Source organism: Haliotis rubra, unplaced genomic scaffold (genome assembly GCF_003918875.1).
Source record: "Haliotis rubra isolate DU_JTF1 unplaced genomic scaffold, ASM391887v1 Scf790, whole genome shotgun sequence".
Lineage (NCBI taxonomy): Eukaryota > Metazoa > Mollusca > Gastropoda > Lepetellida > Haliotidae > Haliotis > Haliotis rubra.
The window spans coordinates 1-26,913 of NW_025767513.1; the positions used below are offsets into that span (position 1 = coordinate 1).

Sequence of the window (26,913 nt, forward strand, 5' to 3'; positions counted from 1 at the left end):
TATAGTCAGTGCTAATTCACCGTGGGTCGCCTTGGCTTATTATTGGGCCATCATCATGAAACAGTTTTTGTAATGCATTCATCGCGGTCACATTCCTCATTTCCATATCATACATGGACTGACTAACTGAGGCTTGCAACTCTGATTTAAAACGATGCAAATAAATACGAGATAGCAGAAATGTCCAAATGAGATGCATCCGGATAGATCTAGATCTAGATTTGGATTCTGTGAAGATGGCGGGACCCCCGAAGCGGATTTTTACTTTTGCTTGCCTCCGACGAAGGGGAGCTCTTACGTTTCTTAGTCTGAGATCTTGCAGAATCCATACTTAACCACTCAACCTCTGATAATTCTGAACACAGAAGGCAGCGATCTTGCAAGGTACAAAGATTACCAGTAAAACAAGAAATGCAGAGAGAATGGGGGTCTAATCCGACATGAACTTCTGACATTGCACGCACTTATTCTTAGCCATAGCTTAAAGTTAGACAAAGGAAAAAGGGCGGGAAAATATATATCAAGTACAAACATAAAAATAATATAAAAAGGGGGCAAAGGTCAGGTGTTACAGAGGCCAGAAGATTTGATTCAACTTAGCCTACAGCAAATTTCCACATCTTGGTAGTACAGTCGTGCCCCGTTTATCCGAACCTCAGATATCCTGAAAACTCGCATTCTGAACGACAATCCATTATATGAATTCACAACGTTGTAAAACTACTCACTTGTCCGGAAATCTGGTTTCCGTAACCGGACGGTCATTTTCACATACCAAATGCTAAATCATATACATTTTTCTCGTATATCCGGAAGGCTGAGCACCTGTCAGTATGTTTACACGTGCATTTTACCGAGTGGCCTTGCGTGCCCTAACATGAAACAAGGGTTACAAGCCGGCATTCTTTGAAGGGTGAGAGGATTAACTGCCCTTAATTAGCAAGGTGACACTGAGTTAATCTTGAGGCGTGTCAATTGGTGGGCCACTATAATTACGCTGATGACTTCTTGTCTGATCAGAAACGTTGTCTGTCAACATGGCAAGCCAACCAACAAAGAGTAAACGCCATGCCATTACAGCGAGAGAAAAAAAAAGAAATTTGCAAGTACAAAGAGCAGTATCCCTTAGCAAGTCATGTCGATATCATCCAATCAAATGAAGACCCAGAAGAAGACATGGCCTTGGCAGAACTTCGCGATGCACTACGGTCCTTTGGGCAAGTTGCACCTGTATTTGTTACTGCCAACGACCTTGTGAATGTCGACAGTGACGAACTGACTGGCGAATCCCTGAGTGACACTGACATCCTGCAAGCAGTGTGTCCTGACAACGAGACTGATGATGACAATGAAGTTGAGCAGCCGCCACCTCCCCCACCCGTGTCTCACAACGAAGCTTGTGTCTGCCTTGACCAGTTGATCAGGTACTACGAATGTGCAGGCGAAACTGACAACCTCGAACTCGTACTCGTACTGAAAGTGAAGTCTTCTCGCTTTTCTGCAAAGCCTGTACAAAAAACTTTGACACATTTCTTCAAGCGAACATAACTGCATGTACAGGTATGTTCTCACGTGTATACATATTGACTTGACTACTGTATTTGACAAGATCTGATTTTATGTATGTATTTGTTATTTGTTGATCAATCAATCAATAAAGAATACGTCTGAGGCTTATTATGTTCGTCTGTTTGTCTGTCTTTTTCCATATGGTCCTCGGTTCAGATATCAGAAATTCGTTTATCCGGACAATTTCAAGAAAAACACAAGTGTCCGGATAAACAGGGCACGACTGTATAAGAAGAGAGAGGTGCATACAGTGAGACAGATAAGTTTAAAAATCAATGATATATTGAGTGTAATTCAACCTACAATTTGTAATGTATATAACATGGTACAGAGAATGGTAAAAATATGATGAGATAAGGGATTAAGGCTTTGACACCAAGTGGGGGATACCATGAGTACTAAAAGAGATCTTGAGCACTAAAAGTATTAAACCATAAAAATTTCATATCTAAAGATGCATCAGTTCAAAAGGATAACGCTGCAAAGGACTTGATAGCAGGGAGTGCACATTTTTGCTTCCATGAAGAAAGAATGATAATGTAGGCTGCAATTAACAGACTAAGGTAAACAGTCTTAATTTGCACACTATGCACACTGTAAGACATTAAATTAACAAGGGCAGCTTGGAAATTCAAAACCATTTTGAATGAAAAAGCCTTTCAATGAATTTACAAATCTGGATTTTCATTAATTTAGAAAGGCAACTAATTTTTATCAGGATTAGTGACTAGGTTGACTGCTTGTGATCATATCTGTACAGTGTGGGACACTGCTTATCGTATCAGCCACTGCTAGGCTCAAATCAGCTTGAATATTGATAATTGTAGTATAACAGGAAAGATACTGTGATACATATTAAATTGTTATACCTGCAAGTAAATGATTGTTAACAATGTACCTTAGACAAGATCCTTTCAAAGGCATCAAGAACTGTTTTCTGCCATTCTTTTTGTAACTCAGGAACAGAAATGTCCAAACCAATTAAAACATTCCACAGCTGCAACAGAAAAAATACAATACCATGTGTAACAGGTAAAAATAACATCCCAGATTGTAACCTTATGTTGTTTTGGGAACATTTTTCATACTTAGAACTGAAATATTATTACTGATGGATAATGAATGAATATGAATGAGCAAATCATGCAGCAAAGTACAATGCAACCTTATGACATCATTGCAAATTTGGATCATCTGTACAATGTGTTTGCTTCATAAATCTGTTAATTCAAAGGAAACTATTGCAAACTATAAATGTTATGACAAGAAATTAACAGCTATGTAACAGAAATGCTGAAACAATTTACCAATGCATAGTGCACCACAATAATAATGTTTAGTGTCATGATCAGTCTTAAGTATCTGGAAAGCTCAAGTAGATGCTCAATTTTACGTTTTTTCACTGATGTGATGTGATGGTCATGTTTGTTTAATCAAGGCTTCCAAAACGTTTCCCATAATACAGTGAAATTATAACATATTCACAAGCCTTTCCTCTGAAAAAGTGTAACTTTTATAAACAATGTATTGGGATATATACTAATGTGACTACTGTGCATCATTTCAGCATATCATGATAGTTAATTTCTTTACTTTTATTGTCCTAAGTCAAAAACAGCATCACTAACCTCTAGTGAAGATCTGACAGTAGAGACTGAATAGAACTCAAAGTAACTGTCCATCCAAGTAAGCATTTGATGCTGAACACCTTTCAGTTTTGACAGCATATGGTCAGCACAAAGCTTTTCAAGTTCATTTTTGCATTTAGAATCCAACTTCACATTTTGGTACAGAAGGCGACCATTCCAAAGACTTGACAGAAAGAGATCTGCTGCAGCTGCTACCAAGTCAATAAGTTGGTATTTTCGTTTCAGACAAACCGTTACCACTTCAAAAGCAATCTTGACACTCATCTTTGCTTGAGCTAGATGTCCTTCTAGTGATCTAAAACAGACAATTTAATTTAGATGGGGTGGACTGAGTGTCACTACACATATTCAGTTGTTGATCAAATGGTAGGGGTTCAAAATGGCTATAGCTTGCAAGCCGATATACTTTGTCTAATGTTAAGGATTCCGAAGACCTGAATCTTTTTAGCACTATCTATAAAAACAAACCAGAGTTTCACTGATACAGAAGCTTATTTAACAAGTCACAACTATACTTTTAACAAATTTCTCCTTTAAATGACAGTTACCGCTACTTATGGTAATTTGACAAACTGGATCAAGCATTATTGTTTTTCAAAATGACTGTCTAAATTACCATTTACATAAGCAAATCCACCTTTTAACATTATTTTCAATAAATTTTAGTCTTATCATATGGACTAGTGTTAGTTGAGCTTACAAGGCCAAAAATTGTTTCTAGACTCATGGCTTCAGATCAATGGTTAAAGTCATTGCCATGCATGGTATTTCAATAATTTCAATCAATTTCAATTAAAGAAAAACATATTTTCAAAATAGTTTCCTACATCAGAAATGAATATGATGTTAGCTTTACCTATCCCATCTAGGTATGTGTCATTTTACATTTTAAAGTTTAGATGCAACCAGCAAAATAAACATAATTAAAACACAATTATCATTTATTCATGACATATAACATACATTGCTGATTATGAAAAAACAAACGAACAACAAAAATTATAAGCATACAATCGGAAATCAAAAGTGCAATATTTTGTACTTGGGTTTACTACCCTCAAAACAAAGCACCCGGGATACCGAAAAACCTAGTCAGAGCCAATTGGCGTGCACTCGAGTGTAACAAGAACTTTCATTGGCTGATACGCTCAGGGCTCTTTGAGTGAGAATAGGCATCCCGGTTCAAGCGGTGTTGTGCCGGGAAGGCTAAAATTTATTTTTTAGATGTCCCGGGAAGGCTAAAACGTATATTTCGGATTTTCCGGGAGAAAATACCGCCAAAGCTAAAGATACGGTGCCGGAAAGCATAATCCATGTTGGGAGTAGATAGATTTCTTTTAGAAGCATTAGAATTTTATATAAGTGGCCTTTGTATTTCAGATGTAGTTAATTATAAAAACATGAGAATAATAGTCACTAAGCATAATCCATGAGTAGATAGATTTCTTTTCAAAACATTGTTATAATCTTCTTCGCTTGTTTACAACTTTAAGTGATGATGTAAATACGTTTTTCTATACAGTCATTGGCTTACAGCAACAACTTCATGTTTTGCATCTATTTTGTATTACTTGGGGTTTGAGTGTTATTATTGAGAAAACTACTATTATTGTGTTCAGAAATGGATGCATGTTAGAATGGATGTGATATGGTATTATGGTAATACAAGGCTGAAATGTGTTTCGTTTTATAAATATTTGGGTTTAATATTCTCAAAGGCTATGCAATCTGTATACCAGTTATTCAAAAAGAATTATTTTATTTCTTTCAAAACTGCTTGTACCATCTTTGACTGTAAGATTTTACCGATTCTTTTATATGGGTCCAAAATTTGGGGAACTAAATATTTTCACCGTATAGAAAGGGTTCGTGCATCATATCTTAAATTCTTCCTAAATTTGGAAAAGTATACTTCAAATAAGGCTGTATTAGGGGAAACTAGTCGTTGCAATAAATTTGTACTCACTAGACAAAGAGTAATAAAATTTTAGCTGAAATTATTAACAAGAGTCATCAGAAGATGACAAATCCCCCCAGACCCCATAAATTTGAAAGAACAAATCAACTGACAGTTACTTAAAGTCCAACTTGATTTTTTGGGACTAAGTCCAAATCCTTTCCATGGATATCATGAAAAATGAAAATGCCCAAAATCAGCAAATAGCCAAAGGCAATACTTCAAGATCTTTTGATATATCTGTCAAGTCTTGTAGAAAGATATTGAACGGTTTTCAAGTTGTGATCCGGAAACGCAGCACACCCCTCCCTTTTGAGACTAAGTCCAAATCGTTTCCATGGAAACTGGGAAAAATTAAAATGACAAAAATCTGCAAATAGCAAAAGGCACCACTTTGGGATCTGCCTCACATATCTGCCAACATCACTTGGTCAGTTAGTTAACAATTAGTCTAGTAATGTGTTTTTTCTATCATATCTTTTTTGGGTATGTGTTCAGAACAAAAACTTTTACAAGTACAGACACAAGACAAGGCAAAACTGAATGTTTACAACAAATGTTTCAAAGGAAGATTTTTTTTGTCCAGGATTTTGAGGGGAAGAGGAGGGAGTGAAGGCCATTCCAAATTTTTTATCATATAAACATAACTATCGTTAAACTGTAGCCTAAGAAAAGCAGAACATGTTTTGGAAATATGACACTGATATGTTCAGCTGTTTGAAGAAGTGTTTTTGCATTAAGCGGCCCTATTTCTAACTGATATTGTTCTAATCCATAGGTCAAATGCAGCATCATGTGATTAATTAGTCAAAAAGAGTACACAAAACTAATTTCAGCTGTATTTGCTCCTCAAACATGTGACATGATTGCAATCTTGATTCTGGCAGTGTTTTTTAATCTTTTATAACATGATGAAAAACATCAACAAATGACACATCTAAATAGGAACAAACTTTGGATTTGGTTCAGACAATTCCATTGCCGTCCACTGCTTTCTCTGTGCATCTGCTACAGTCCTTAACCCAGTAGCTAGTTTCTGGAAAAAAACATACAGGAAAAATATTTTCAAGTCAATGGCCATACAATTAACATGGCAGAATACAATAAAATGACAGTGGTAACAGCAAGAAAGACAGTGATAATTCTTTTCACCTAGCAACAACAGTTGTCAAGCTTCAGGATATGATCGAAAATAATGATCTTCATAGACTGCTGGTCTTGATTTAATATGAAAGATAATAGACAGATAAACTCTTGCCTCCTTTATTTCATATATAAAAATACCCTCTCCCCTATACCAAACCAAAATAGCAACAATGTCAATACAAGTGACAAAACCCTTTCAACATCCATAAGAAATCTCTGGTGAAAGCAGAGTCAAGTGTACAATTCCGACTACATTATCAGAATGAATTTCTTTGTGTGCTTGTTTATGCCACCTAAACCTTTACTATCGAAATGAAAATACTCTTCTCTCTGGTGTCCCCCCATTACCCCTACACTCTCAATTCACTTACACTATTTGGGGTCAAAATGTATAGGGGTAATGGGGGGTCTTAAATAAAAAGTGTAGATGATGTACACCCTCTGAAATGTAAAATGGACTCTTTCAATCTGTATGTAAAACAAACAATATATTTTAACTTATACGTTAAATGTTTAAAGTCGCCATTTGAGCCTATATATCCTGGTGTCCATTTCCTTGTATTCTCGTTTGCAGCGTGGTGGGGGTCTGCTGACAACAATTTCCACTGAGGACATAGATGGATCCAGCAGGGGTGGGGTGCAAGTTTATTAAATGACCATTGAAACTCTTGCGAAAACGAGTGAAAATTAACTCCCCACCTATTTAAACTGTAGCGATACCCATCTAATAATGCTTGTTTTCCATCCCTCTGTGATGATACACTTTTGACTTTTCTTAAACATGCCATGTCGAAAATGTGCTTCGAAATGCAATATACATCACATTCTAATGTAAGTAAACGAGAAGCTGATAGTCCTTTTGATTGTTTAAATTGACAACACATAATACCTTCACAAAATCAATTGTGTTACTAAACATTAAAGCTTATGCTCACTGTCTATATCATGCCCCAAGTTTCATGCCTCAAGTTTCTTCAGAAATGAGCCAAGCTTGTTTGTTAATTGGGTGAGTCAATTTGTAAGTTGGGTAGAACCAAAGCAAAGTGTTGGGGTACTGAGAAAACATGCATTGATTAAGTGGTGTCCTCACAATGAGCCTACATGCCATTCTGCCTACAGTCTTTAAACAACATATTACAGTCTGTAGGTTCTGCATGTGTTGGCACTTTGACTTATAATAACATCCTTACTTACCCAATAATGACAAATAGACCAGTCCAGAAAAAAGTCCAAAACATATACATTAGACTCTGTCTAATCGACATTGATTAAGAATAGACTAAATTGACAGTTGTTTTAAGAATGTTATTTTACTTAGTTGATTAAGAAAAGACTAAAAAAGAACAGTTATCAAGCTACAACTGGCTTCTGGGCTTATGAATATGTACTGTCAAAACAAAAGGAATAAAGTCCTTTATATAGAATTTGATACAACACTTTCTAATGAAAGCAAGACAGTCAAAACAGAAGGTTTTTTTGTATATATCGCGTTAGATACTGTTTCTCATATAAACTGTACAATGGCGATGCTTCAGAGAGTAGTAGAGTATATTACCGTACTTCTCAGGCCGAAGGTCAGCCAATGTATGCTGAGAAAACCATTGGACTTGTTACAGAGATGCTGGAGTGCAAGCTATAGTTCATCGAGCAGCATGTCTTCTTCTCTTGCCCATTGACATAGTACAAGAAGCTTGGATAGAAGCACTTGATGACAAACCAAACAAGCCCTTAGTGAATACATTTGTAGACTATGTGACAACAACCTGGGTAGATGACGATGCTATGCTATGCTATGTAACTTTCAGGTATAGCTTGCCTGATCTGGAAACCATTTCTCACACTGCTTGTTAGAAAGTCGCAAAACCAAGATACTGTGCCTTGATGCTGCAAGCCATCTCCTCAAGCTCAATCGTTAATGAACTATATTTTGTGTAGAGATGATGTATATGAAAAGTGTCTTTAAATAATGCTTCATTTGATGCTAATATTATCATCTTAATAAATGATGCATTCTGAATGTTGTTCTTTTTATCTGTTACCTAACTGGATCATATTATGTAGGCATGGGGATGATGAATGTTTTCACTTTCCATTGCCAATGTGCCTACACTCCCCACATTTGTTTTTTAGGACTGTTGGCAGAGTGTCATGTAGGCACAATGTGAGTTCAATGTTTGAGGTGAGGTGAAATAACATTTATAGTGCTAGCCCACTGAGATACCATGCCGCACTGAAGCATGAATACCCCACTCAGACACATTATACTGACTCTGAGCCGACCAGTCCTTGGTGTACCCATTAATGCCAAGCGCCAGGCAGGGACCAACAAGTACCATATTTTAACGTCTTTTGTTATGACATGGTCGGAGATCGAACCCGCCACCTTCTGCTTTCCAGGCTTCAATGTGTAGGTGAACTGGGGTGTAGGTGAAATTAGAGTGTAGGGGTTACACACTGTGGGAGCGGGGAGCAGTGAACGGCAGGCAATATTTCATAGCAGGAAGTGAACAACTTATCACGCGAGAGGTGAGCCGGTTTTATTTTTTAGGTGTAGGAAAATTGCCACTATCTATATTTGTATAGGCCACATTGTCCCCAAAATTCAAAAATTTATGCTGTAAAATAGAAGACACCTGTGAGTGATTCGACCAAATATCTTTCCATTCCGTCATTATACAAGCCCATGAGCCTGCAAAACAATGCCTAGCTTTGGCTATGTTTCCTTAATATGCATAAACATATAAAAATTTAAGGTATCATTGCTGTACAAATTTGAATGGTTAGTTTTGGACCGTTTTCGAGCTTTCATCCTTGAAAGACCAACACCAACAAACAGTTAGTGAACGATTTAAGGAAATCATGGTGAACGATTTCATGTTGAACTCTAATTTACACAGTGAACACTTTACAGTGGTTATTCAATAGAGTTTCTAGTGACAAGGTGTGCTGTACTGCCCCAAAGTAGTGTATTCACAGAGAAAACATATAGAGACATCCGTATTTCAGTCACGTAAAGCTGTTCAATCAACGTGATAATACTTTTTCAGCATTTTCTGTAGTACATAGTAATTACATTTCTTACGTACGGATTCTCTCGGTCAACTTCTATAGCGGAGTAAAAGTGGCAGTGGGTTGTATTCTTAACTATTGTTTCAACATGATCAACATCAGTCGCAAAACATTGCAGATAAAGATACTAGAAGAAGATACTACCATTAAATAAGACACATACCCCCTTGTCAGCACATCTACACCTGTCAAAAGCAGTGCAGTGAAATTGCGGTTTCACTTACAATCTTAAAAAAGGGTGATTTTGAGAATATTGGACTCATGTAACTGCAGCAAAAACAATACAAATATACTATTTCTTTCCACAACATCATCTTTGTGGTTCAGTGCCAAAACGCAGCAATTTTAGCTTGTCCCCTTGTTTTAGAAGTGTTTGAAGAAATATTCGCTAATACGTCACCAAGAAAACATGCAAAGCAAAATGCATGTGCAAGTAAGTGGAAAACCATAGGGTATCGGTCATTTTAAAAAGGTTAACATTTTGTTTAATATTGTCATTCGTTTTTGCCTGGAAAAGAGGAAATCATCATGCCACGACTGAGTGCTGCCAATCGAAACATCGCCATAGGCCGCTTTGAAGCTGGGGAGTCGCAGTCTGCATTTGCCCGACATTACAGCTTTCTGCAGAGCACCATATCTTGCCTTTGGCATTGTTTCCTGCAGACCAATTCCGTCCAAGAAGCAGCTGTCCAAGAGTGACCACCCAAGCACAGGACTGCTACATCCAGATTGCTCACTTGCATCATCGTTTTGCCACAGCCATGGAGACTGCCCATCCCTGGTTTGAGAAGAATTTCCGACAAAGCTGTATAGAATCGATTGCGTGAAGTGGCGATGCGACCAAGAAGGCCGTTTTGAGTAGGACTGCACGGTATTACCAGTACATCACAATACGCCTTTCAAATGATACGGATTGCAATGGGTTTTTGTTGTTGTTGTTGTTATCTTGATGGTATAATTTCAAATCCATACAGATTTTCATTCACACTGACGTTTATTTTATAAAAAAATCCTTCAAAATCAAATCTTAATTCAAAATTTCTGTTATCACAACCATTAAATTTATTTTTATGGCTTTAGCATGTAGAAAATAGGCTCTGCATGTACAATCTAATATTGTCACTCGCTGTCGAACACTCAGGCTTCCAATACATCGCAATACATATCGGAATACGGGTACCAGAATAACAATATATTGAAATACAATTTATTTGATAATACACAGCCCTAGTTTTGAGAGACTTCCATCGGCACAGTCACTTCCGGTGGTGTCGTAGAGTCTTGAACTGGAACCTTAGAAACCGGAGTCGAGTCTGGTTCAGTGATGAATCGTGATTTCTTCTTCACCAGCCAGATGGAAGACAGTGTGTTTACTGTCCAAGAAAATGAATGTTTTGCCCCTAATTGCATTTGACAAGTTGACAGATTCAGTGGAGGCAGTGTCATAGTGTGGAGTGAGATATCCAGTGCATAAAGATCTGATTTAGTGGTGGTTCAGGGGAATCTGACAGCAAATCGGTACATCAACAATGTCCTTGCATGTCACATGCTCCTGACAGAAGGGGTTGCTCCAGCATGACAATACTATTTCACATACAGCATGCACTACGGTCTGCTACCTAGCCAATTCTAACGTCAATGTCTTGCCATGGCCTTCCCGATCACCAGATCTAAATCCGATAGAACACCTATGGGATGAACTCGATCGACGTGTACGTCAACGTCAAAATACGCCTGACACTTCCACAACTGGCCATTGTATTGTGAAGCAAGAGTGAAGCAAGAGACTTATCCAGTCTGTGCTGAGACGGTGCCAAGCAGTAATTGCTGCCAATGCTGGCCAAATAAAGGACTGACTTTGGTGCCATCTTGTGGACTCAAGTAAACAGAAACAATAAAGGCTGCTGTTGTGTTAGCGAGCTCAATGTCTATATATTGACGTGTGAATTTTCACCCTTTTACCATTGAAATTACATGAAATAATTGCTCTGAAACTAATACAATACATTTTTCTAAAAATGGCTTATGCGTTCCTTTTTTGAAGTGTGTATCTTTTCTTTTTCCGGTGGGCATGGTGATTCGTCATCCTTGATACTAAACTGAGTTTTTCAGGTTCCTTAGAAACAACAATTTCTTTATCAGTTTCATTTGGCACATATTTGAAATCTTTTTGTAACCTTAACATATTTTTAAAATAATAATTGTTGGTCTGTTTTGTTTTTCGTTTATACAGCAATGATACCTTAAACTTAAATATGTCTATGCACATTTACGGTAACGTAGCCAAAGCTAGACATTATTTTGCAGGTTCATGGGCTTGTATAATGACAGAATGGAAAGATAATTGGTGGGATTACGCACTTTTCTATTTAACAGCATGAATTTTGGGGACAATGTGGCCTATATAAATATAGATATTGACAATTTTCCTACACCTAAAAAAATCCCGGCTCACCTCTCACGTGATAAATCGTTCACTTCCTGCTATGAAATATTTCCTGCCATTCACCGCTCCTAAGGTGTGGGTTATGGGTGTGAACCTTCTCTCTCACAACACTTTGATTACTGGTCTGCAAATTCCTCATTATCCAAACCACCACAAGCTGTGACATGACATGCACAAAAGCATGAGAGAATGTGAACAAGAGTGAGCATTTTACACTCTTAAATGATATACCTTTGATTACAGCAATATTGCAAGCAGGCTCTGCTAATTTCCACATATATTCTTAGAGTGAGTGAGTGAGTGAGTGAGTGAGTGAGTGAGTGAGTGAGTGAGTGAGTGAGTGAGTGAGTGAGTGAGTGAGTGAGTGAGTGAGTGAGTGAGTGAGTGAGTGAGTGAGTGAGTGAGTGAGTGAGTGAGTGAGTGAGTGAGTTTGGATTTACGCCACTTTTTGCAATATTCCAGCAAGATCACAGCCGGGGAAACCACAAATGGGCTTCACACATTGTGCCCATGTGGGGAATCAAACCCGGATCTTCGTCATGACGAGTGAATACTTTAACCACTAGGCTACCCCACTGCCCCTATTTTCTTAGAACGGATTGAAGTGGAACTTGACTTTTTGTTAACAAACTCAGAAGAGAAGATGAACTCTTCTTTTCTAGTTTATAACCCTGCAATTTCCTGCCTGAAGCTAACTTGATGTGTCAGCAAACTAACCAAAAGCAGAGCCATCCCTTTTATTAAAAGAACTAAACTTTTGTCTACAGGCTCAGAAACCAATTCATAAGTCTCCAAATCTGAAGCCTTAACAACCTGATAACCAGACACTCCAAACATCCTTGCTTTTCCTTTAAATACTTTTAGGGGCCGTTTCAAACTGTTAGTCACCTTTTGAAAATGACAACAACAAAATTCTCAACAGTCTTATCTGCATGTAAAGATCAAACAATATATCACCTGTTGAGGTACTGACAGAGACCATTCTGTAATTGAGCTCACTGTGTGAGTTAATTTCCATCTGCTAACTTAAACCCTAAGCTTGGATATTGAGTAGTGTTGCCAACCCCTCACAAACAATACACTTGTGAATGCAGACATGCTGCCACATCAGCAGCTTAGCTTTAGGGCGGAGACCATTAGTTTCCAACTAAGACAGGCGGTAAGGGAAAAAATACACCGAGGGGAGTTTGTTGACATGAAATCTGGAAAATCATGGAAAACCAAACAACACAGGAGAGTCAGAATTTCATGATGGAGCTTGACCCTTCAGGCCAGGTAACGTTTAGACCCAGGCAGTAGTCCACTCATCATTAAACATTAGGTCTTGGACGTCTGCATTTTTAACCACATCGCAAACATTTTTTTGTGTACAATATCTTTACACATCAATAAATAACTCAGCACAATTTCAAGACATTACGTGAACGTCTGCAGTCCATTTAGACTCTTGACTTCAGTATCTAGTGTGACCACCACGAGTGGCAATAACTGCAGCACATCGTCTATGCATGGATTGCACCAATCGATTGATGAAGGCCATTGGCGCCTTGAATCCCACTCTGGAAAGGCCTGGCGCAATAAATCGGCTGTCTTCGGCCTTGGTATGACATTATTCAGTCTCCTCTGAATTTCATCCCAAAGATGTTCAGTTGGGTTTAAATCAAGACTAAGGGCTGGGCACTGCATAAGGTTGACACCGTTCTGCTGTAGGAAGTCCCGTGTAGCTCTGGCAGTATGGGCCCAGGCATTAACATGCTGGAAAATGTTGTTCCGGTGACATGCGAAATGTGGCATGAGATGGGGTCTGAGAGCTTGGTCGATGTAGCGCACCGCTGTGATTTCGTCTCCTCTCCCTGGACCAAGGTTCTGGAACACCACAGGACCCACTCTCTGGTTCAGTCCTGATGCTTGCACCTTCCCATGAGTCTCTTTCTATAACACATTGGTCTGAGTAACGCTGGCCACTTCGTCACCATATTCTTGTTCTGCCATCTGCAGTTGATACACAGTACCGACTCTCATCTGTGAACAGAACAGTTCTCCATTGCCTGTATTGCCAGTTTTGGTGTTGTAGGGCAAACTGTAGACGTTCACGCCGATGACGAGGGGTGAGGATAGGTCCAAGGTAAGGTCTACGGCAATGGAGGTTCCCGCTGTTAAGATGTCGGCGTACTGTATCAGTACTGATTGGTCTTCCGTGTGTTCCCACTGTCTGGCGTGCTGTTTTGGATGCCTGCATGAAGGGATTCTGTACATGCTGTCGCACAACATTGTGGTCTTGTCGTCTTGTGGTCATCCTTGGTCTGCCAGTACGGGGGCAATCATTTGTGGTGTTGGTGGCCCGGAAACGTTGCTGCAGCCTAAAAATGGTCCGAACGTTGACCTGGAAGTGATTGGCAATGGCTTGTGCAGTGTGGCCAGCTTCAAGTCTTCCTAGCGCCTGGTTCCTCTGAGCTGTTTTGAGTCGCGGCATCCTGCTGACGTTGTAATGTGAATGTTTCAACCAGGTTTGTGGTTGCATTTTATAGGGCTGGTCCTTGCTAACAGCACGTGTAGCATGAGTTGCATGAAAAACATGGAGAACACCGTACCATCTCCGAGATCAGGTTGTGTTTTTGAGACCATTTTCTGGGTTCCATTCTGAGTTTCGGAAGGAATGTCTTTGCTCAGGTCAAGTTGGAGATGTTGTCAAAAATATGCAATCAAAACATTAAATGAGTTTACAGTTATCCGTTTTTGCAAAGGAAAATTCCAAACTGACGTTTCTTTTGCTGCTTAGTACATATGAGATGACCCCTTGTGCCTGTAGGCAGTACGTGCATTCCATGATAGGTGAGTCAATGGGGAGTTGCCATACCTGGCTGAGCATCCTAATTGCCATCTTTAGTCTGATCTGTTGTTTTCAGCAGCTATTCATATTTTTTTATAAGTTTTTACTGATTTTGCAAGTAAACTTGGAAATTTTAACTATAAATTGTATATTTATATACTTATCCTACCTCGGGATTTGCACTTCTCTCTCTTGCTTAGATGCTTAGTGGAACGAATGAGAACTTTTCCTGTAGGCCTCTCTTGTCCATACGCCTGTGTTCCCCAGGCTGCTCTCTTTATAGGACCGGTCCCTAGTCCCTGACGAAGCGTGCAGCACGTTCCCCTATCTACCCATTTGACTACCACAGAATGATCATTCTCTTCTTGCAGCCAATGACAGTTATACGTAACCGTCATAATCTGAGTAGAGGGGAGGCTGGGCGGGCATCCGTTGCATGAGATAGGATAAAGTATATAAATATACAATTCATAGTTAAAAATTCCAAATTTTAAAACTTATCCTATCTCAGGATTTGCACTTATCCCACAGTTGGATGGCGGGTTGCAGATTAATCTAAGTAAAAAAGCACTGACAGTATACACTGTATTTGCTAAAGACAACCGTAGATAGCAATGAACAAGGGAGGCCGCATCCGACTAGCATAGTATTTATACTAGTGATGGGTTCTCCTGAACCCCTTGGCGTACTAGGCATCATCACTCCCAAGAAGTGGGTGCCCCTGAGTGATATGGTGTTCGGCCGCAACCCTCGCATATGCAAGAGGACACAACTAGGCAAGTCATCTCGCTTTGCCACAACTTATCAGAGTACCCCGTAATTAAAGTCTTACGACTAGTAATCGGGCCCACACCTACTTCGAGACAGCCCCCAAAACCCCATCACGAAGAGGGGAAAAGGTAACTAAATCGCAAAGCACACAAGTTTAATGTTCAGTACCAAAACAACACCACATGACTTCCACTACTTACCACAGTTAGGTCACAACAGTGTGCTAAGGTACTTTGGAGCTAGAATGCTATGAAATCCATAAGGAAATCGGGAAGGACTCACTACACTGACGTGATTGCTCTGTGGAGTATAGGTCAGCAAGTGAGATTGTCGAACACTTCTACATCGCTGAGTGAAAGCAACAACAAGGTAGGCCAATAACTACCAAGGTCACTACGTGCGAAGGTTAGTTTGAACACATTGACTTACTAAGCAGAATTCCTCCTAGGGACCATGACCATGACTCCTAAGCAATGTGGTGTTCAGTCACTACCTTCACGAAAGTGAAAGAACGTAGCATAGCGAGTGTTAACAGTCGCATCACCACGATTCCAAGGTATCCCCATAATAAAAGTCTAACGACTAGTATTGGGCCAGCCCCTGCTTCGAAAAAACAACCACCATAGACAAAGTCCCATGGAGGGTGAAAAGGTAATTGAATCGGAAAACTCACAAATTTAACATTCAGTACCACATCATCTTATGACTTCCACTACTTACCACAGTAAGATCACATAGATGTGTATAGGTACATAGGAGTATGAACGCTACGAAGTGTAACACTTCTGGAATGACTCGCTTGAATGACTGACGTAATTACTCCATGGAGTAGAGGATAGTAAAAGAGGTGGTGACACTCGCGAGTCTCAAATTAAATTGAGAGGAGAAATCTAAGTCCCGGAAGAATCAAAGACACAAATCAGAAATAAAACAAGCATTGTCACTAAGGTGACATAATCCCCCGCCGCAAATTATCAAATCAAACTTATAAAGTAATGAAAGTTTAAGATGAAGTTAAATGTCAACAAAAACATGACCAGTCAACCTCTCTTGATATCTTGCTGTTTAGTTGTTCAAACACACACAGATTTTCAACACTGACTTTGACCTTGACATGAATGTCATAGTGTATGAAATATGCAAAACTAGTACTAAAGAAATTACTTATTGAAAAACATTCAAGGGAGGTCTTGAAAGTCTATGAAGAAAATCCAGTGAACCGTTCTTAAAATATCTTGCTGACAATTCAGGTTAACATGCTGAAATCTTCAAAGTGTCGTCGTGACCCTAAAAATTATGTGAAGGTCACCAAAATTGACTGGGCCCTGGGCCTTTCCTAGATGAAGCTTGGTGACAAATATGAAGAAAATCCACTGAATATTTTTTGCGATATCTTGATAACTCTCTTAACATGCGATTTAACATGCTGAAATCTTCAAAGTGTCTCTGTGACCTTGTAAATTAAATGAAGGTCACCAAAATTGACTGGGCCCTGCGCCTTCCCTAGATAAGGCTTGGTGTTAAATATGAAGAAAATCCAGTGAACGGTTCTTGAGGTAGCTTAACATACAGGTTTACATGCTGAAATTTTCATAGTGTCGCCATGACCTTGAACATTATGTGAAGGTCACCAAAATCAACTGGGCCCTGCGCCTTTCTTAGATAAAGCTTGGGGTTAAATATGAAGAAAATCCAGGAAACAGTTCTTGAGATAGCTTAACATGCGGGTTAACATGCTGAAATCTTCAAAGTTTTGCCATGACCTTGAAAATTATGTGAAGGTAACCAGAATTGACTGGGCCCTGCGCCTTCCCTAGATAAAGCCTGGTACTGAATATGAAGAAAATCCAGTGAATGGTTCTTGAGATAGCTTAACGTGCAGGTAAAACGTTAAAGACGGTCAAGGTCACCAACCTGACTGGCACCTTCCTTTTACTGTGATGAACCTAAGTACCAAATATGAAAAGAATCCAGTCAACGGTTCTTAAGATATTCCAATCCGTACGTACGGACGGACGGAGCCTAATACTATATCCCCCGCTTCGCGCTAAACGCGTGGCGGGGGATAATAAAGAATTTTATACACATTGTACTCAAAGCAGAAACGCTTGCAAATGGTGAACATCTGCGCTGAAGCTGATGGTTGTACCGAGTGGCGAAAAGGTCTACATCTGGTTGTGATAACAGGTAGATCATCGATTGGAATGTCAGAGGCAGTAGTTTCCACTCCGTGGATGACAGGTGTTTGGGACGTGACAGGGCATCGGCAATGACATTCCTCGTCCTGGGAATGTGTCAGGCACTGGCCACTATGTTGCTTGAATTGATAAATTCGAAACATCTACTGAAGCAGAGCTGCCGATCCTGTCGAGCCCTGATGGTTTATGTACCAAACTACCATTGAATTGTCTGATTGAATCAGTATATGAGAGGACCGTAGTTCAACTGCCCAATGCCGAATGGCGAAAATGACAGTGCTGAATTCCCATTCGCTGATATGAAGGGCCCTTTCTCCTGATGAACACTGCTTTGATGATGGAGAAAGTGAGCGCCCCAGCCCTCGAGAGATGCGTCGACGAACAGGTGTTGAGTCGGTATGAAGGCACCATTGAGACTCCGCCGCAAACATTCTGCTCATTGAACCACTGATTATAGTTGTGCGGGAAGACGAATCAACTCCCTGGGGTTGTCTTCCCGGATGTATGGGCACAGAAACATCTGAACAGGCAAAGCTGCAGCTGGTCCCTGTAAATCAGCGCTTGTGTCAACGTCAACCACCCAAGTAACTCCTGCCACTGGTGAAGAGTTGTGGGTTGGGCCAGCACTAGTGGTAAGTTGCACTGAATCTTGTCCCACCTGACCTGGGGCACAATTATCATGATGTGTCATGTTGAATATTGTCCCGATAAAATGTAATCACCGGGTCGGTGTTACCTCCGATTTCTCATAATTCAGCAGCCAACATAATTGCAACTTGATGGTGAACTGCCTGTGGAGATGAAGGACAACTAGAGTCTGCTGGGCTTCAAAACAGACGTCGATAAAGCTCTCGAATGTCATGCCTTCGACAATGCAGGTAGCTTGTTATCGGTTTGGATACCTGAGTACAATGCCATGGGGCCGTACATATGCCAAACAGCAGCACCCTCCATTGGTAATGACGCCCTTTGAAAGTGAATTGAAGATACTTCCGATGGTCTGGATATGTCGAGGATGTGAAGGTAGGCGTCTCGCAGGTCGAAGGAAATGAGAGGTCTAACTCTTGCCTCAGAAAAAGGGATATCTCCTGAGATAGGAACGTTCAATTAGTCGACCTACCATGCCAGTACTAATGAGTCGGTTCGGCACATGGAGATTGTCAGTCAATCTACAGGAACGTTCACATTGTAAACAAATTGAAGAAATTGTTACTAGCAATTGAAGGCTGGCCTTGATATCTGACTCGTGGGACCAAGACAAATCTGCCAGGGCACTTCATAGTCACTCTAATTATCAAAATTTCTGTTAAACAAACAGTAGTCCGCCATTTGCAAATGTTACCCACGATGCAACAGTGACAAAAATCTGGACAACACGGTCTTCAGTTAACCAGGCAAGTCACACCCCATAAAATCCAGGCTAAGCTATACTGGCTATTTGACAAGACATCACTGCTGGTATCATGCATAAAAACTTGACCCATCTGCCATCTGTCCAGAAACTTGCTGATGATGTAAAAGGAAGGGTGCAGAAGATGACGAACCAGGCAATGATTGCACCCAACGATACACAAAAACGCTGTTACGAGTTGTCTGTAGTAACAAAACTCAGTGAAGCATCATAAAATATTTGTGGATAGCAAGCATATCTAGTAATGCCCTAACGGGTGGTTGTAGAGCTGATATCTACGCCGAGGGGTAGATTCGTTGAACCAAATCATTCATCAAATGTGAAGACCGGATGGTAGATTAAATCTGGAATGAGATGAGCCCCGGTCATGAAGAAGTCTTGAGATCTGGGATCGTCAGACCGTCAAGTGCCGAGCGCAATATGTCTAGATGACTGCACTACTGAAGTCAAATGTGAATCGATACGGCATGGTGAGTCACATAGCTACTACCTCTGTTCAACCAGCAGAAAAAAGGATACCAGGCGGGATAACTTTAAGCACCTCACAAGCCGTAAGGTAAACCAGATAAACAAATCAGATTGTCGTGCTTAGAGCTTGCCAACCCATGGTGAGGAATTCGTCTCATCACAAATGCCCTGAAAAATAGGATCGTGTTGAAAACTAGCATAGTTTGACAAATTTGGCCATATCCAGATGCAAGTTGAGGATCTAAAAAACCAGTGTTGACAAGTCCCGATCCTTCATGTTGAATATAATAAATAGAACATCTGGTATCTTGCTCTAGGTAGCTGTAGGTGGTCGGCGAACCAAGCGATCATGTGTGTCGAAACAACCAAAACATTTCCTGTATCTTAAGGAACTGATGATTGATGAATGCTGATAGTTCGATGAATGCTGACGATTCAGTGATCTTGAATGGCCAGGCGAACTGGTTCAGCGAAATGAAGTGGTTCGGCCTGGCGAAACAGTTCGGCATGGTGAAGCGATTTGGACCGGTAAATCGGTTCAGCTTAGTGATCTGGTTCAGAATGGTGGAACATTGATGTGATCTGAATCGGGACTGTGATCTGGATCGGTTCGGTAATCTGAAACGTTTAAATGATCTCAGCTGATGGAGAGATCTAGAACGAACATGTGAACTGGTTCGGCGAGGTCAAATGTTCCGGCCAATGTGAATCTTTTCGGAGAAGAGACCCGTCACGTCGAGGCGAACCGTTTCAGTGTGGTGAAACGAAACGATGATGTGAGCCATTTTGGCGATAAGAAACAGTCATGTTTCGGCCTGATAAATCCAAAAATCTAAAAACCTCTTTGATAAGGGAGCACATTAAGGGAGCGTTTGCTCCAGGAACACAGGCCAATACAATCCACACATGACGAGTGGGGATCCGAGGAACAAAATATTGTTTATACTGTGCGCAAAATTATGCTACTTAGGGTCAACTACCCATGATATATTTCTCAGGAAAACTGAGAACTCTAATAATACGCCCACACAGTGGTGCGACAAGAAGAAGAATGATCACTCTGAGGAAGTCATGTGGGTAGATAGGGAAACGTGCTGCACACTTAGCCACGGACTTGGGACCTGTCATATAAAGAGAGCAGCCTGGAGAACACGGGTGTATGGACAAGAGAGGCCTACAGGAAAAGTTCTCATTTGTCCACTATGCATCGAAGCAAGAGAGAGAAGTGCAAATCATGAGGTAGGATAAGTTTAAAAATATGCTTTTCTGGATATCCTACTATGCATCCCACTGAACGCCCAGTTAAGCCTATGTGGGTTATTCCAACATATGCTCTTTGCATTGTGTAAATTTTAAGGTTACAAAGTAACAGACTAAAAAGCAATTTTTTTTTCTATTTCCGACAGTACTTTAGGGCTACAATAAATACAAATATGAGACAAATTAGATGTTTAATGGATGTAGAGTAACAAATACAAATATATATTCATGAATACTTTATGTTTCATAAATGAACTTATGTATTTGCTTAGGCTGAAACATTTCAATAATATTTTCTTGTAAGGCAAAGAACAACAAATAGCAGCAATGCAGCCAATAGCTTTATGACTGTACCATAATGGGTCTTGGCAAAATTGTGCTACTTTATGGCTTGTATATATTCAATCTTGCATTTCACACTTTGATAAATATCAGATTGGTATTGAGTTAAATGTATAGAGACAATGTAAAGTGATTACATAATGCACAATTGCATTCTTATATTTTATTACTGTTCCATTATGTGACCTGGCATTTGTACAGATTTTAGATGAAGCTGCTTATTAAATATATTAAATCAACCCCCCCACACCCCCCCCAAAAAAATTAAAAAATATGCACTCAGTTGTAGCTACAGACATGATGAAGAACATGTTATGTGAAATATACTAGCCACATAAAGAAATTGTGCATTGTCAAAATATTATCCCATTTGATAAGTACGATAACAATGTCAAAGGTACATATAAACTTTAATGGAGGGATCATGAGACCATAACAAGTCGGGAAAATTTCAATTGAAAAGTCAATCACAATGACGTCACGAGTCCACAAGCGGGACAGGGGTCAAACAACCATGTCACAAGCTCAATAACGGGTACGTCCACCATCGGCATTGAGAACAGCAGTGCATCGATGACGCATAGAGCCTATCAAACGTGCAAGGAAGGCTTGTGGGATGTCACACCAGATTCTCTCAAGTTCTGTTGCAAGGTCAAGGACGTTATCTGGCGGATGAGGAAGACGGCGTAGACGTCCCAAACATGCTCTATCGGGGAGAGATCCTGTGAATTTGCAGGCCAAGGCAGTAAGTCAACGTTGTGGTACTGCAAGAAATCCATAGCAACCCTTGCCGTATGAGGCGGGCATTGTCCTGTTGGAATGTTAACCCAGGGCCATGACGTTGCAGAAAAGGAATTGCCACAGGTCGAAGAATCTGATCCGTGTAGCCCACACCAGCTAAGTTGCCCTGAACAATCACCAAAGGAGTTCTTTGGCGTGCTGTTATTCCACCCCAAATCATCACGGAACCACCACCAAAGCGATTCCTCCCCAAGACACAGGCCTGTGCATAACGTTCTCCCACGCGTCTATAGGCACGTTGACGTCCATCACTATGGGAAATGTTAAACCTGGATTCATCTGTAAAAACAACATTTCTCCAACAAAACAAGGGTCTGCGGACATGATTTCGGCACCACATTTGTCGAGCTTGTCAATGACGTTGTGTCAGGATTGGCCGTATGGCGGGACGTCGTGGTCTGATCCCGTGATGACGTAAATGTTGTCGAACTGTAATGGCCTCATGACGTTGTGCAGACGTGAGCCTTGGCATGCTATGCGTTTCAATAGCCGTTTAATTTTTTGAACGATCGCAAGGGCAGGGGATGAGCCTTCCAAAGTGACAGTATTGTGTGGCATTCATTTGCTCTGTTTCTCTTTCCCGGAATGCACGTGCAACAACATATTGCACGTCTCAAGGATGAATCCACTGACGTCACGGAACGTGGCACATGCATGCATGTTGGATACATGTCACTAATCTCTGAGTTTAAATCCTTATGTATCTACACAGGTTTGATAAATTTAGATTTTAAATTTTTGTAAGCACAGTTTCTTTATGTGCCTAGTATACTATAAGTATAAGTCACCTCTATCTTGAACCTGAAGGGAATAGCCATTCAGGATCAAGGTATTGTACAATTGATGCAGACACAGACATGTATTTCATATTTGTTCAATTCAGTTTCTCACATTTCTCTGCCTTGGCATTCTTTTGAGTAGTTGAAAGTTCTGTTCCACAAACAAAAATCAGAATGTGCTATGAAAAATTGAAATGCCTGCTTGTGGAATTTGTGACAAACTCAAAAAGAGCATATCGTTCTCTTGCCAAGAGCACATTTAATACACATAAAGTGTTGAACAAACATAGAGAAATGGAGTGTATATCCAGAGAAAAATTACAGCATCTGTTCTTAATGCAGTCTTTGCAAGGGCCCCAGAACGTGACAATTGCTAGCACTAAAAAGGCACTTAAATCCACTGCAAGACCAAAGGCTCATTCAGGCTTGACTTGCAAATTGTCAAATTTTCTTTTTCACAATAATTCACCATGTGCATCTAGTGGACATATTCATCACTTCACAAAATGCTAAGCAAAATGAAAAAGAAATGCATGGACATCTAAGCTGAATATTGTTTACTATATTTAGAATGTGCAGTGGGCAAGGAGAAGGTATTGTAAACATTGTAAAAGCATAAAACACCTTGTAAAATCAATCATCTGGTAAGTATATTTGGAATACCTTGCACAACCATCAACAGTTTTAATTACATCAGAAAACATGGGCGAGTAGGTTCGGTGGAAAAGTTGGAATGAAGTGGGAGAAATCAGAAATGAGATGGTGTTTTCGGGGGTCCTTAAAGGGAACAGAAAAGAAATTATGCAACATAATTAATAGTAGAAAGGGTGTAACATTGTGTACAAAACCTCTGCAGAGAAATCTGAAAAGAATGGGGTAATATAGATGACCTGTGAAGAAGATGGTGATGTGTGATGAAAACAAACAAAAGTGTGTGAAATGGTGTAGGGAAAGAAGACTATGGACAAAAAAATGACCATTGGGAAAAGTTTATGTTTTGAGATAAATGCCAGACTGTGGTTGCTTGCATCAAGTGTGTTTTCTGTTATGGTCTGGGAGGGCATATGGTATGACAGTGGCAGAACACTGAATGCAGTCAAAGGCAAAATTACACACATTCCAGAGTGACAATGCTTTCTTTCTAGAGTTGGGACAAAAGCCTATGCCATGATATGTATCATGATACTGGTAGTCCGATACATATGATATGATACATATCACGATACTTTGTCCTTGTATACAGAGAGATAGAGTAATGGATATAATGTACTGTTATCTTTTCATTTCAGGGGAAATATTCCCCTGCAAAGAAAAATAATGCAAGTCATCATGAAAGACATTTTATTCAAAATGTTTGACATGTTTCAGGAAACCAGTGTTCCTTCATAAACAAATGGGACAGCTGGGATCAACATTGGCACAGCTGGCATTTTGGCACAAATAACAACATAAACTTTGTGAAAATGATCTCAATCTGAGCATAATGAAAGTGTTATCATAATCTTCTTTTTCAAATGATCACATCATTTTCATATGTCATGTGTCAAGTCCAGACAAACCATGAATTACTGGTAAAAGCATGAACTATGAGGTAGATCAAATATCCACACAACCTTAAAGACCTTATGATCAGACTCTTGTCAGTTGTCAGCAATTCAGAAGCTAATATAGTTTTAAACAAAAAATACTGTCATAATTTGAAACTTGAAATGCAATAAATTTGAATATGCATTCAGCAAACATTTGTGTAAAATATCAAAAGGGCTGTTTCATAGACACTGGAATAACAAAAAAAAGATTCAATTGCAATATTTCCAAAGAATGCAATGTTTTTGCTTCTTGGAATAGGGAGCATGATTAAACTGCTAAAACCACAAGATTTTCAAACTGGAAGAAACATTGAAAATTGACAATTTCAAAATGCAACAGTTGCTCACCATTCAAGATGCAACATTAATGAGATCTTTAACACATTAAACATAATAAACAACCTGTTGTAAAGTTTAGTCAAGTTTTGAATGATTGTAGGTGCATTTCACAAACATTTGTGTAGATATATCAGAAGAGCTTACCAGCATGTAATGCAAGCCAGGTTTCCAAAGAATTAGAAATGATAATATCTACTTGGAATAAAATCATGATATTTTGTAAAAAAATAGCTAAAACCATAACATCTTTAAACTAGAAAATCATTGGAAATTGACAATTTAAAAATGCAGCACTTGCTCATCATTCAAGATTTAACTTAGGAGTAAATTGTCAAAGATAAGTAACATCCTGATATTTTCGAACATGGACAACTTGAACATGAAACAATAAACACTTTCACATCTGCAAACTCTTGTCACATGTCAAGTTAAGTCAAGTTTAGAAATGGTGTTTGACGTTTTTCTTCAGAAATATCATCCTGTCAACAGGAGGTTGGCTCACTGTACTGTAACAATATCAACTGCAGTAGAGAATACCCTCCCTAAAGGGACAGACGTTGCAGGAATGCACAGAATGGACTTAGCAAACTGGGACAACATTGGGTACTTATGTTCATGAAACTTCCACCAATCCAACAGATTAGAATCCATATTCATCTCCTTCACATATTTCTCAATCTCCTCCTGTGCACGAACTAGGGAGCATTTGGTCTGCTCTTGATGTGGAGCCGGGTCCATCTTCACTACGTACACATCCCCGAACAGTTTGGACAGGCTACCTGACGAATCACATTGCTTGGGAACTTCAATGGGTTCATGCTTCATAGGAGGAATATCAGCATCTTCTGCAGGACCAGTGTTTGATAGGTTGGATAAGTCAGGCAGTGGTAGATCATTGGTAGCAGAGTGTTCTTGAGGCTTTTCCTTCACCAGTGTTGGAACTGGAGCAGATATCATGTATTGTTAAAACATTTGCTCTATTTCCTGATTCAAAATAAGTATAAGTAACTGTTTCATTCATTGACACTGAAGTTGAATTGAATTAAATCAAATTCAGCAGATTCTGATATACTATTATATTATTGTATTTCATATTATATACACTTTAATATTTCTTTAACTTGGTAACTTTTGAAAAAGAAATTAAAACATTTTACACAGCAAGAATACATACACTGTGTCTGTCAGTAGTAGCTAGATCAGCAAACACGGTGCTTTTCTCTTCATCATTCAGAAACAGCAGTGTTTTAAATCTGGGATCAATGGCTGATGAGTGATGTAGGATCTGTTTCACTTTGGTTGCGTTGTAGCGCTTCCCAAAATCTGTGAGAATGGCTTGTTTCACATCCTTCATAAGACCGGAATCTCCTTCCAGGGGAATCATCTGGCTGTGGATCAAGTGTAGCATGGGAGCTATAATTGATATGGTTGGAATCTTCTCACAGGGGACTTCTGTTGCTCCCTTCAATGGATGATGAAGTTCTACGAGTGTTGACATCCCCTCGTTTCTCTGGACATCTTTGGAGACTAGAGTCGCATATATTGCGGGCTGTAACTGCACATAGCTCACAAACATGTCATGTGTGCTTTTCCAGCGGGTGACGACATCCATCTCAGCTTGGTCTTTGGAAGATCAAGACGAACTTGGTTTAAAACCGTCTTGAGGTGAGCGAAGGTAACTGTGCTTCTGTGGAAAATTACTTCGCGAACACTCAATAGAGTAGACACCTTGTAAAGCTTCATTCCTCTTTGGGTTGCTAAGTTCAATGCTTTAGCAAAGCAATAAATGTGTGGTGACATGTCTGCAACCTCTGCTGCCACACCCATATTGGCTGCATTGTCAGTCACAAGAGCATGTTTGTCTCCAATTCCCCATGTCTCCAATTCCCCATTCCCGCACAGCATCTTTCAGGACTTTGCCAATATTAACTCCTGTGTGGCTTTCTTCTATGACTAGAGTTTGCAGCACACATTACACTATCTTCCAATCATTGGATATGTGTTGACTGGTAATAGTGATGTATCCCTGGGTTGAATGACTTGTCCATCCATCTGTGGTCGAAGCAATGTTTACACATGTGGAGAGATCTGACAACACTGCTGATTTTGTGGTTTCATACAATTCTGGTATGAATTTCTGTGATAGAGTTTTTGTGTTTGGTAACTTGTACCTAGGTTTGAGGGTAGCAATAAATTTCACACATCCATCATTTTCTACGAGAGAAAATGGCTGTAAGTCAGTAATGATAAAATAGGCCTTGGTAATTGCTTGTGCCTGTATACTACCAG

At 39.7% G+C, this 26,913-nt stretch overlaps 1 protein-coding gene across 1 annotated transcript in view; it reads right to left on the reverse strand.

The window, feature by feature from the left end:
• Positions 1–2,455: 2,455 nt before the first annotated feature.
• The window catches only part of LOC124261189, a 102,555-nt gene continuing 78,097 nt past the window's right edge, over positions 2,456–26,913 (reverse strand). The window contains exons 13-15 of the mRNA XM_046695509.1: positions 6,129–6,211; positions 3,198–3,513; positions 2,456–2,566 (exon numbers count right to left, since the gene is read on the reverse strand). Of these exons, the coding sequence (XP_046551465.1) occupies positions 2,456–2,566; positions 3,198–3,513; positions 6,129–6,211 (510 nt within the window). The remainder of the gene's footprint in view (positions 2,567–3,197; positions 3,514–6,128; positions 6,212–26,913) is intronic.